This window comes from Schistocerca americana, chromosome 6, assembly GCF_021461395.2.
Source record: "Schistocerca americana isolate TAMUIC-IGC-003095 chromosome 6, iqSchAmer2.1, whole genome shotgun sequence".
NCBI lineage: Eukaryota > Metazoa > Arthropoda > Insecta > Orthoptera > Acrididae > Schistocerca > Schistocerca americana.
In genome coordinates this window covers 428986012-429000105 of record NC_060124.1, presented here as the reverse complement: position 1 = coordinate 429000105, position 14094 = coordinate 428986012, and the positions used below count along the sequence as shown (strand labels likewise).

General features: G+C 46.6%; 1 protein-coding gene across 1 annotated transcript in view; it reads right to left on the bottom strand.

Annotated features, from left to right (window-relative positions):
• Positions 1-11953, bottom strand: part of LOC124620188 — a 316968-nt gene extending 305015 nt beyond the window's left edge. The window contains exon 1 of the mRNA XM_047146858.1: positions 11333-11953. Within this exon, the coding sequence (XP_047002814.1) occupies positions 11333-11953 (621 nt within the window). The remainder of the gene's footprint in view (positions 1-11332) is intronic.
• Between the last annotated feature and the right edge of the window lie 2141 nt (positions 11954-14094).

The window sequence follows — 14094 nt, the reverse complement described above, 5'->3', positions numbered from 1 at the left end:
AATTCCAACATATTCTTCTGTTTGCGTTCAATAGAGGGCTGGCAGCAGCGGAGGCAGCCAGAAACATTAGCGCCGTGTATGGAGATAATGGCTTGGGAGAGAACACGGCGAGAAAATGGTGTTCGCAGTTTAAGGAAAATCGTCTTGACATTAGTGACCTCCGGGGTTTGATGAAGATCGTTTAAGGGAATTAATCCATAATGATCCACGTCAGTATCCCCGAGAACTGACAGACTGCGACATTTACATAGGGAAGGTTCAAAAATCGGGTTTATGGGAACCGCATGGCCTAAGCCAAAATCACAAGAAACAGCGGGCGCCGGCCGGAGTGGCCGTGTGGTTCTAGGCGCTACAGTCTGGAGCCGAGCGATCGCTACGGTCGCAGGTTCGAATCCTGCCTCGGGCATCGATGTGTGTGATGTCCTTAGGTTAGTTAGGTTTAATTAGTTCTAAGTTCTAGGCGAGTGATGACGTCAGAAGTTAAGTCGCGTAGGGCTCAGAGCCATTGGAACAATTTGAACCAAACAGCGGGCGTCCGTAAGTGCTTCTGTGCTTGCTTCTCATCAACTGGCTCGTGAACAGCACCGTCCACTCTATCCCGTAGTGTTACTGGTGACGAGAAGTGTCGTCTTTATGCTAACATAAGGAAAAGAAAGGAATGGCTGAGCCCAAACAAAGCAGCAATTCCCCGTACAAAGGCCTCTGCATGCACAAAAGATTGTGTTATGCATCTGGTGGAAAAGCGACGGTGTAGTGCGCTACTAATTGCTTCCTGGAGTTGTAACTGTGACTGCTGACATTGACTGTCAACAATTGAGACGTCTTGCAGACGCAGTCTGAGAACAACGACCAGGAAGACTGCATGAAGTGATGCTATTCCACGATAGTGTGGGGAAAAAAACAATACAGAAGCTGGGTTGGGAAGACACTCAGCACACACGTTATTCACCTGATATGGCACCTTCAGTTTTTCACCTCTGCCGCTGTCATTCGAACAGTCTTCAAGGAACTTCCTTTCCGAATAAAAACGCACTCCAAACATGGATTGACGAATTCTTCCTTTTAAAACCATGTGATTTTCGATAGTAGTATAATCGAAAAGTTACTCTAGCGTTGGCAGACTGTTCTAATAGTGAATATATATTATTGATTACTAAAGTCTCTGATATATCTTTCTGTTGTATTTATTAATCTTACGGAGGAACGATGCACCAACCTAATACAAGCACCTCATACAATATTAAATCCCACAAATCAATGCTCTGAAAGAAGTTAAAACTAGAGTGTAGGGAGGTTCACTTGAGGCACGAGCGCTGTGCTCAGTTCCGATTGTTGCGTACACTCGGCTCGTCCGTCCTCATCTGGGAGGTGGCCTACTGGTTTTAATGGAACTGGATGAATTAGGAGTGATCTTGAAAAGAAAGGTAAAATCGTTGCGCCATTTAACTCTTCAAACTTTTGTGCCGGCAGCGCCTGCTAACGGAGCTGAGCAGAAACGCGAACTAAACTTTACAGACCGACGGAAGTGCAGCATCTGACCGACTGAGAATGACGTCAGCACTGCAGCCGACTACTGCAGTCTGTGCATGCTGGAGAGATTGGTTCTGAAATTCTCGTTTCATATTGAAGCATGGCTGTATTTCTTGCGGCACACGAACTCACGTTAAAATCGATGGCGGGGTTATGAAAATACTCACCATTTAAATGAGCACTGTGTGAAAACAGGCAGTTGATGTTCACTTTATGCAATACGAATTATTGGTCAGATATTTTCCATAAAACCGCAAGTTTCGATAGCTATGTAAGCGATATACCTGGTGATTCAACAAGATAGAGCAGATTTCAGTTGTTTCTTGCCGAGAAACTATAAAAGATAGAAACACGTTGTGCGTGTCACTGTATAGAAGAAGGTTCAACATTGTTGTGGTGAGCGTACTGTAAAACCTTCAGTACACACACCATCAGATTAATTGACCTGTCGCTCTAACGAAGTAGGCGAGTGTCAGAAATATCTCTCGTGGTCTTATCGTGGCGTGTTTATCTTCTGGTGTTAGGTCAGACGATAGAAATGCCACTTGCACGCGTAGAGTAGCAGATTGACGGTGACCAACTTTAAACAGAACTTGATTAATTTTAACACACATTTATTAAAATAATAACAAGCATAAAAATTACTGAACTTGGTTCTGGATGCTATTTACAATTGACAATCTGAAGTTCCTTTGGTATTGGTACGTCAATCTTATTCTCACATACAGGGTGTTACAAAAAGTTACGGCCAAACTTTCAGGCAACATTCCTCACACATAAAGAAAGAAAATATGTTATGTGGACACGTGTCCGGAAACGCTTACTTTCCATGTTAGGGCTTATTTTATTACTTCTCTTCAAATCACATTAATCATGGAATGGAAACACACAGCAACAGAACGTACCAGCGTGACTTCAAACACTTTGTTACAGGAAATGTTCAAAATGTCCTCCGTTAGCGAGGATACGTGCATCCACCCTCCGTCGCATGGAATCCCTGATGCGCTGATGCAGCCCTGGAGAATGGCGTATTGTATCACAGCCGTCCGCAATACAAGCACGAAGAGTCTCTACATTTGGTACCGGGGTTGCGTAGACAAGAGCTTTCAAATGCCCCCATAAATGAAAGTCAAGAGGGTTGGGGTCAGGAGAGCGTGGAGGCCATGGAATTGGTCCGTCTCTACCAATCCATCGGTCACCGAATCTGTTGTTGAGAAACATACGAACACTTCGACTCAAATGTGCTGGAGCTCCATCGTGCATGAACCACATGTTGTGTCGTACTTGTAAAGACACATGTTCTAGCAGCACAGGTAGAGTATCCCGTATGAAATCATGATAACGTGCTCCATTGAGAGTAGGTGGAAGAACATGGGGCCCAATCAAGACATCACCAACAATGCCTGCCCAAACGTTTACAGAAAATCTGTGTTGATGACGTGATTGCACAATTGCGTGCGGATTCTCGTCAGCCCACACATGTTGATTGTGAAAATTTATAATTTGATCACGTTGGAATGAAGCCTCAACCGTAAAGAGAACATTTGCACCTAAATGAGGATTGACACATTGTTGGATGAACCATTCGCAGAAGTGTACCCGTGGAGGCCAATCAGCTGCTGATAGTGCCTACACACGCTGTACATGGTACGGAAACAACTGGTTCTCCCGTAGCACTCTCCATACAGTGACGTGGTCAACGTTATCTTGTACAGCAGCAACTTCTCTGACGCTGTCATTAGGGTTATCGTCAACTGCACGAAGAATTGCCTTGTCCATTGCACGTGTCCTCGTCGTTCTAGGTCTTTCCCAGTCGTGAGCCATAGGCTGGAATGTTCCGTGCTGCCTAAGACGCCGATGAATTGCTTCGAACGTCTTCCTGTCGGGACACCTTCGTTCTGGAAATCTGTCTCGATACAAACGTACCGCACCACGGCTATTGCCCCGTGCTGATCCATACATCAAATGGACATCTTCCAACTCTGCATTTGTAAACATTGCACTGACCGCAAAACCACGTTCGTGATGAACACTAATCTGTTGACACTACGTACTGATGTGCTTGATGCTAGTACTGTAGAGCAATGAGTCGCATGTGAACACAAGCACCGAAGTCAACATTACCTTCCTTCAGTTGGGCCAACTGGCGGTGAATCGAGGAAGTACAGTACATACTGACAAAACTAAAATAAGCTCTAACATGGAAATTAAGCGTTTCCGGACACATGTCCACATAACATCTTTTCTTTATTTGTGTGTGAGGAATGTTTCCTGAAAGTTTGACCGTACCTTTTTGTAACACCCTGTATATCTCTGATACTTGACTAAAGTGTCTACACATTTATCTTCATGGCTATGTACAGGAATATGGTAATCTTATTAGGCACAGACTGAAACTTGAGTATAGACTGGTACAGACAAATGTATAACTCGTACAGACTGGTACAGACTAATGCCGATTGGTACAGACTGGTGCAGACAAATGCAGAATGACTAGTTGGAGGTCTGTACACTCGTTATAATACCTCGCGCGTTCAGGTATCACTGCGCGAGTGTGATCTGCGAGGAGAAAAGGTTCTACGTTAGCAGCAATCTCATTGGCTGCGTTACATATTAATACAGGGATCGGCGGAAGCAGAATTTGGTCCGTCTGTATGGGAGCACCATCTCGTAGCGTGGAGACGGACGAGCGCTGTGCCTGCGCTGTTGTGCTTTGCAGGGCTCACTCTAGTGGGAAAGTTGTGTACGCGCTGACTGCGAGGAACTATGTACACAACAATTTTCGACACAGCTGCGCTTTTGTTTGCTTGTAGGAACTTGGTGACTACACCACAAGAGAAATCACTTCGTGTGTTGGAGCATGCGCCAAGTCAATCCATTGTTATAATGCAACGCAATCCTCCGTCGATTCAGCAAGAAGCCGCCTCTACACAAGCAGATTTATGACTGGCATCCAAAATTCTTAGATTCTGGTTGCATATGCAGAGGGAAGAACACTGGTCACCCACGCACGTTTAACTAAAATGTAGAGCGTATCCGAGATGTGTTCACACGGAGCTCTCGGAAGTCCACAAGACGGGCAGGCCAGAAATTTCAGGTTCCTCAAAGAATGCTGGGGCGCCTTCTGTAACGACAGCTGCATATGAAGCCTTACACATCAATAGAAGGAACGAATATTGCATTTCATTTCTCCATGACATGAAATGGCAGACGTCACATTTTCCGAACGACTCAGCTATTCGGGTGAATTGACATTTCTTCTATCGGGTAAAGTGAACAGCCAAAATCAAAGAATTTGAGGATCACAAAATCCGGGAGACCTCGTCTAACATGAAACAGACACACATAAACTGAAACTGTTTTGTGCCATTGTTGTTCACAAAGTTTGTGGGCCTTGCGTTTTTTGCTGAGGAAACTGTGACAGGAATGTCATAGCTGGACATGCTGCAAATTTGTTTGACATCTCAGCTTCTTTAAGATTACAATGATATCATTTTGATGCACGACGGCGCCCCACCTCACTTTCACCTTGAGGTGCGATGTTGTCGTGCCAACACCATTCCACAACGCTAGATTGGGAGTGGTTGACAACAGAATCTTGTTCATTGCTTTTGGCCTCCTATGTCACTAGACCCCACACTTTGCGATTTTTTTTTGAAGGTACATAAAAGACACAGTCTTTGTCCCACCAACACCACCTACACTTCAACAGCTGAGAAATCTTATTAGCCAAGCTGTCAATCCAATAAACAGGGACCTTTTGATTCGCGCGTGGAATGAAATGGACGACCGTTTCCATGTTCCTCGAGCAACGCATAGCGATCATGCTGAGTGTATGCATAATGTATATACGAACATGAAACTTTGAACCTTCCTCTATTTAAAAGTGAGCCATCACTTGAAAATGATATAACAGACCAACATCACGATCATAGTGAATAAGTGTTCTGAATAACAGTCAGACAGAAAACACTGACCTTTGTCAAAATGCACATAATACAATACTGACGAAACGGGGTTGATGGAATCATACACACATCAAAAAAATTTTTGCATCACCCCCGTTCCCTGAACTCCTGACGACAGACGTTGACTGTGGACATAGTATCACAGACACACAGACTGTTCAGAGATGTCACTAAACCTGCCAAAAGATGTAAACAACCAAGAATTAGACGGAGGGGGTCCGACAGCTTATAGCTTCCTGTCAGTCCACCAGAAAGGAGGTACACGGCTCGTGTTGTCTGTAGTTCAACCATGCCTGACGGTCAATACCGCGGTTCGATGGCATCCGAATTGTTATTTTGTGCCAGGAAGGGCTCTCAACAAGTGTCCAGGCGTCTCGGAGTGAACCAAAGCGGTGTTGTTTGCACATGGAGGAGATAGAGATAGGCATAAATTTTCGTTCACATGCCTCGCTCAGGCCGCCCAAGGGCTACTACTGCAGTGGATTACCGCTACCTACAGATTATGGCTCGGAGGAACCCTGATAGAAAAAGCCACCATGTTGAATAACGCTTTGCGTGAAGCCACAGGGCGTCGTGCTACGACTCAAACTGTGCTCAGTAGGCTGCATGATGCGAAACTTCACTCCCAACGTCTATGGCGAGGTCCATCTTTGCAACCACGAAACCATGCAACGCGGTACAGATGGGCCCAACAACATGCCGAGTGGACCGCTTAGGATTGGCATAACGTTCTCTTCACCGATGAGTGTCGCACATGCATTCAGCCACACAATCGTCGAGACGTGTTTGGAGGCAACCAGGTCAGCCTGAACGCCTTAGACACACTGTCTAGTGAGTGCAGCAAGGTGGACGTTCACTGCTGTTTTGGGGTGACCATGGAAGGCCCTGTAACGGCTGTAAGATAAGCGAATGCCATCCTCCGACTGTAGTGCAACCACATCGGCAGCATATTGGCGAGGCATTTACCTTCATGACGACAATTCGCGCTACCATCGTGCACATCTTGTGAATGACTTCCTTCAGGATAACGGTATCGCTCGACTAGAGTGGTCAGCATGTTCTCCGGACATGAACCCTATAGAAAATGCCTGGGATAGACTGCAAAGGGCTGTTTATGGACGATGCGACCCACCAAACACTCTGAGAGATCTACGCCGAATCGCCGTAGAGGAGTGGGGCAATCTGGACCAACAATACCCTGATGAACTTGTGGATAGTATGCCACGACGAATACAGGCGCGCATGGATGCAGGAGGACGTACTACTGGTTATTAGAGGTACCAGTGTGTACAGCAGTCTGGACAACCACCTCTGAAGGTCTCACTGTATGATGGAACAACATGCAATGTGTGGTTTTCATGAGCAATAAAAAGGGCAGAAATGATGTTTATGTTGATCTCTATTCCAATTTTCTGTACAGGTTCCGGAACTCTCGGAACCGAGGTGATGCAAAACTTTTATGACTGAAGCGATTTCGTAGACGCACTGTGGGTACATTAATTGACATATTCTCATAGAGGGCAATACTCCTCGTAGAAAAACTCTGTATTGTTGCAGACGCCCTTCAGATTTCTGCCATGAGAGCGCAGCAATGAGCACTTTCGCTAAATAGCGACAGTAGCCGAGAAAGCGTATGTTGTACTTGAAATGCTTTCACCTCATTCTGCCTCAACACTGCAATGACACTTCAGAACAAAGTTCAACAACGATTCAGAAATTACCAATTCCATTTGGCGGTTGTATGCACATCTCAAGACTTCAGCACGCCTCTGCAACGCGCGCGGCCCGTTCTCACACATAGCCCACTGAAGTCTACCAACATAACAAGCGGAGGGCTGAACGTACCACAATAGCTCGATTGAAAAGTTTAGGATACTACTGAATCTGAAGCCTTACCGCATGAAATTACAAGGATGATTCCCGATGTGAAAGTCAGAAGCTCTGAATTTTCGGCACAGTTGCACAACTTATGAAAGAGGATAGTTTTTGTGAATGACACAGTAAACAGACACGACGTGAGAATCTGCGAGGCAAAGAATAGCCGTGCTATTGTTCAGCACATTCACCAAAAGTTAAAGTGTTCAGTGCAGTCTCACGGCTTAAAACTTTTTCTTCCGCGAAACGACCGTTATGACACACGTGTATCTGGGTCTGGTGGAAAATCAGCTCATGCAACAACTGGAGATCGACGGCGTGGACTTCATCTACGAACAGGATGGTGCTCCACCCCATTTCCATTATGATGTTCGTGAATTCTTGGAGGGTAATTTGGGAAACCGATGGATTTGTTGTGGGGTTGACGACTACCAATTCATGTCAAGGCCTGCAGGCTCTCCCGACCTAACATCTTGCGGTTATGTTGTGTAGGGTTAGGTGAAAGACTCCTCTACCAAAAAACCTATCAGAACTGCGACCTCAGATCAACAGTACTTTTGGACAGATTGGTAGGGACATGCTGCGCCGATCGTTGGAAGAACGCGATTATCAACTTGATAATAGCAGAATCAGTAGGGAACCACATATGCAGCCCTCATAATACGCAAAAAAAAAAAAACTTTTTAAGTGTTTATTTGTGTGTGCAAAGCCCTAGAGCAATTCTGTGAAATTGCTTCAATCATCTATAACGACCTTGTATATAAAAAAAGAAAAAAATCCCTTATATGCTCACCATCGTTTCGTGAACAGAATCAGACAACATTGCAACATAATGATGTATTTTCTAAGGCGTCATCACCGCAGTAAACTTTCGACGCGAGGGGGAATAGAGAGCCGAAACCTTATGTAAACGTCACCAAATGTGTGTAAAGGTGGACAGCCGTCTGAGGATGAACAGTCGGTTCGAAACCGGTAACGGCGCTATTTGTGTAAAGTGGCTAGCTGCTATTTTCCTTCTTCGCAAGAAACAACCTGAATTTTGTACGCAACTATGGTCTCAAAATATCAGTTTTTGATAAAATAGCAGTTGTGAAATACCCAGTACACGGCGGTATTCTCGTAACGGTGGTGACGGAAAACACAACCCCTTTCAAGAAAGCAGGCCGTCACGCGTACGTCACAGCAAGTGACGCTGCAGGTCTTGAGTACCGGCAGCCGTCTCTAGCGAGAAAGAAGTAACTGTTCCAGACGATATTAATAATACTTGTCTGCGCGTTTAAATGCATACAAGCTCTCAATGGCACACGATGATTTAAGAACTTTAGTGGGTACCTTTTCAATTACATATTGACTTCTCATGGGCCCTGCGAGGAGTCGAGCGTTCACGAATTGTGGCGGACCAACCTACTCGTGGCCTACAGTAAATCAAGGCCTGAGCTTACGTCTATGCAGCGTCAGCAATGTAGTGTTCGTGGCCAACGATAAATACTTATGAAAGCCCTTTGGTCAAATGTTTGACAGTGTAGTAGGGATACTTTTAGGAAAGATCTTTGACAAAAGTTCGAGCGAGGGCCGTCGTTCACATGTTGCTTCGCTTTATTTCGTAAGTTTAATCTACAGATTGCGAACTACATTTGGTATGTAGCTATAGCCACAGTGATTATTGCAAAGTGTGAAGAATACGAAATTCTTCGTGACACAAGGCACGCTAACTACAAAATCGGATGGAATCTTACAAAGAAACAGGTGCAGCAATCAGATGCACTCGAAACGGCTGCGCTGTGGAAGATGTTAAGCTTACGTACAAAAAGAGAGGATGTGGAGGGAGATGAAGATGTGAAAAGCCAAGTCTGTTCGAAGTGTACATAAGTGAAATGAATGTGTTTATCTGTACTCTAGATAACCAAACTCAACCTTCATCAATACCTCCTTAGGTGATTTATGTACTGGTTCACATGTGTCTTGAATAATACGCTGCAGTCATAGACTGTGCGGCTGGTCCCGGCGGAGGTTCGAGTCCTCCCTCGGGTATGGGTGTGTATGTTCGTCCTTAGGGTAATTTAGGTTAAGTAGTGTGTAAGCTTAGGGACTGATGACCTTAACAGTTATCCCGTAAGAAAAAAGGGCTCTGAGCACTATGGGACTTAACATCTGTGGTCATCAGTCCCCTAGAACTCAGAACTACTTAAACCTAACTAACCTAAGGACATCACACACATCCATGCCCGAGGCAGGATTCGAACCTGCGACCGTAGAAGTCGCGCGGTAGTCCCGTAAGATTTGACATATATTTGAACATTTGAATTTGAATAATACGCAAAATGGTACACTGTGACACTCCAGCGCTATACAGCCTGTTGCTAAGAATCTTAACTAACCATGAGACGGGTCTGTATCAGAAATAGGATTCATGATTCAGATAATGAAACACTGGAGCAATTAAGTATTTTTTCACACTATGCTTCGCGAGAATTTATTCTCATTATCAAGTAAAATTATTGAAATTGGTATTAATGTGATTTTTCTGGAAATGAAACAAAAGACATATGTTCGATTGCAGCAGACCATAAAAACACAACTGTACGGTAAGACAGGGAGAACAACACACATACAAATATCACGTAAATTATATACATAAATATTTCCTTTTGATTATGAGATTAACTCTCGAAACGCGACATATTATGCATGAAAAAATACGTATCGGTAACTAGTCCAGTGTTTCATTATTTAATTCCTGAATGACATAGTTCCAACCTTCCAAAAACACCGATTATGATGAATTAAATTGAGAAATGGCATTTTTAAAAAGATTGTCGTGTATGCAAATACGAGAGACCACATTTATCAGGGCATACTGAAATGTTTGCCGGCCGAAGTGGCCGAGCGGTTCTAGGTGCCGCGCGACCGCTACGGTCGCAGGTTCGAATCCTGCCTCGGGCATGGATGTGTGTGATGTCCTTAGGTTAGTTAGGTTTAAGTAGTTCTAAGTTCTACGGGACTGATGACCAGAGCAGTTAAGTCCCATAGTGCTCAGAGCCATTTGAACCATTTGAAATGTTTTTTCAGTCATCCTCAATTAATTTACGTTGTTCTTCATATCCTCGCACTATAGCTCACGGAGCAAATTTTGGTGAACACTCCGAGCTTTCCTTCTCGCCGTCCACCGTTTGCTCTTCTTTCTTTTCAAGCAATGTGCACGCCACCAACGCATGCTGTTGTACAGGCATGCATTCCCGAACAACTACGGCATGACGAAATAATTTACGATTGTATAATAGTTTCAGTGAAGTAGTTTGGTCGAAGAAGTTCGACAACATCTTTGATAAAGGACTTTGACAAAGATCTACAGTGTAATACGGGCCTCAGGATTCCTGTGCGGCTGGTCCCGGCGGCGGTTCGAGTCCTCCGTCGGACGTGGGTGTGTGTGTGTTTGTCCTTAGGATAATTTAGGTTAAGTAGGTGTAAGCTTAGGGACCGATGGCCTTAGCAGTTAAGTCCCATAAGATTTCACACACATTTGAACATTTGTCTCAGGATTCATGCATTATTTCGGCCGACTATTAACAATAGATTGCTGACGTCACACAGATGTGAGCTTATGCCTGGTTGGTTCAAATGGCTCTGAGTCCTACTTAAACCGAACTAACCTAAGGACATCACACAACACCCAGTCATCACGAGGCAGAGAAAATTCCTGACTCCGCCGGGAATCGAACCCGGGAAACCGGGCGCGGGAAGCGAGAACGCTACCGCACGACCACGAGCTGCGGACACTTAGGCCTGTATTATAGCTGGTCGCGAGTGTACTAGTGCGACGTCATGAGTTCGTCGCTCGGCCAGTACTTCTGGAGGGCCCCGCGAAACACAAGTATAGCACTAGTTACTACGCTGTTTTCGCGGCCACTGCCGCAAGCGCTGGGGCGCGCGGAGAAGCGCGAACGGCGGCGGTCACTCACGTCGAGCCTGAAGAGCGTGGGCACGACGAAGTAGGCGTCGATGTGGTCGGTGGCGAGGGCGCAGGGCGGCGCGGCCACGTTGCGCAGCGACCGCAGGGCGGCGAGGGCGGCGACGCTGGCGCCGGCGGAGGCGGCCACGTGCGCCACGTCGTCGCCGCCGCCGTGCTCGTCGAGCAGCATCCAGGCGCCGCGCCACGCCGCCACGCAGCAGCCGGCGAGCGCGGCCGTGTAGAGGCGCGCGGCCAGCAGCGCGGCCCAGAGCGCGGGCCCGGCGGCGGGCAGCGCGCCCGCGGGCTGCAGCAGCGCCGCCAGCAGCTGGCCCGCCTGGCCCGCGCCCAGCGACGCCCACCAGGGCAGGCGCGCCGCGTCCAGCAGCCCCCACGAGCCGCGCCACGTGGCCACCACGCACGGCGCCACCAGCAGCGCCGCCAGCGCCGCGTCGGCCGCCGCCAGCAGCGCCGCTCCCGGCACCGCGGCGCGCATCCCGCCGACTGCCGGCCGCCGCCGCCGCCGCCGCGCGCCGGGCCAGCGCCGCCCCCTCCGCCACCCACCACCACCACCGCGGGCGGCGCGGGTCCGCCGCTCAATTGCCGCGCGCCTCCGCCACCGTGACGTAAACATCGCGTCGGTCGTGTCGCCGACACAAACGACGTGTAGCCACTGGCCGACACTGCCACTGTACACCGAGCTTAACAAACGGCCCCACGGTTCCCATTGTACACGGATGACCTTCTACTTCCACATCCATACTCCGCAAGCCACCTGACGGTATGTGGCGGAGGGTTCCTCGAGTACCTCTATCGGTTCTCCCTTCTAATTCAGTCTCGTATTGTTCGTGGAAAGAAGTATTGTCGGTATGCCTCTGTGTGGGCTCTAATCTCTCTGATTTTATCCTCATGGTCTCTTCGCGAGATATACGTAGGAGCGAGCAATACAGGGTGCTACAAAAACGTACGGCCAAACTTCCAGGAAACATTCCCCACACACAAAGAAAGTAAATATGTTATGTGGACATGTGTCCGGAAACGCTTACTTTCCATGTTATAGCTCATTATATTACTTCTCTTCAAATCACATTAATCATGGAATGGAAACACACAGCAACAGAACGTACCAGCGTGACTTCAAACACTTTGTTACAGGAAATGTTCTAAATGTCCTCCGTTAGCGAGGATACATGCATCCACCCTCCGTCGCATGGAATCCCTGATGCGCTGATGCAGCCCTGGAGAATGGCGTATTGTATCACAGACGTCCACAATACGAGCACGAAGATTCTCTACGTTTGGTACCGGGGTTGTGTAGACAAGAGCTTTAAAATGCCCCCATAAATGAAAGTCAAGAGGGTTGAGGTCAGGAGAGCGTGGAGGCCATGGAATTGGCCCCCCTCTACCAATCCATCGGTCACCGAATCTGTTGTTGAGAAGCGTACGAAAACTTCGACTGAAATGTGCAGGAGCTCCATCGTGCATGAACCACATGTTGTGTCGTACTTGTAAAGGCACATGTTCTAGCAGCACAGGTAGAGTATCCCGTATGAAATCATGATAACGTGCTCCATTGAGCAGTACATACTGACGAAACTAAAATGAGCTCTAACATGGAGATCAAGCGTTTCCGGACACATGTCCACATAACATCTTTTCTTTATTTGTGTGTGAGTAATGTTTCCTGAAAGATTGGCCGTACCTTTTTGTAACACCCTGTATACTGCTTGACTCCTCGGTGAAGGTATGTTCTCGAAACTTCAACAAAAGCCCGTACCGAGCTACTGACAGTCTCTCCTGCAGAGTCTTCCACTGGAGTTTATCTATCATCTCCGTAACGCTTTCGCTATTACTAAATGATCCTGTAACGAAGCGCGCTGCTCTATGTTGGATCTTCTCTATCTCTTCTATCAACCCTATCTGGTACGGATCCCACACTGCTGAGCAGTATTCAAGCAGTGGGCGAACAAGCGTACTGTAACCTACTTCCTTTGTTTTCGGATTGCATTTCCTTAGGATTCTTCCAATGAATCTCAGTTTGGCATCTGCTTTACCGACGATCAACTTTATATGATGATTCCATTTTAAATCACTCCTAATGCGTACTCCCAGATAATTTATGGCATTAACTGCTTCCAGTTTATGACCTGCTATGTTGTAGATAAATGATAGGGGATCTTTCTTTCTCTGTATTCGCAGCACATTACACTTGTCTACATTGAGATTCAATTGCCATTCCCTGCACCATGCATCAATTCGCTGCAGATCTTCCTGCATTTCAGTACAATTTTCCATTGTTACAACCTCTCGATACACCACAGCATCATCCGCAAAAAGCCTCAGTGAACTTCCGATGTCATCCACAATATCATTTATGTATATTGTGAACAGCAACGGTCCTACGACACTCCCCTGCGGCACACCTGAAATCACTCTTTCTTCGGAAGACTTCTCTCCATTGAGAATGACATGCTGCGTTCTGTTATCTAGGAACTCTTCAATCCAATCACACAATTGGTCTGATCGTCCATAGGCTCTTACTTTGTTCATTAAACGACTGTGGGGAACTGTATCGAACGCCTTGCGGAAGTCAAGAAACACGGCATCTAACTGTGAACTCGTGTCTATGGCCCTCTGAGTCTCGTGGACGAATAGCGCGAGCTGGGTTTCACACGGTCGTCTTTTTCGAAACGCATGCTGATTCCTGTAGAGTAGATTTCCAGTCTCCAGAAAAGTCATTATACGCGAACATAATACGTGTTCCAAAATTCTACA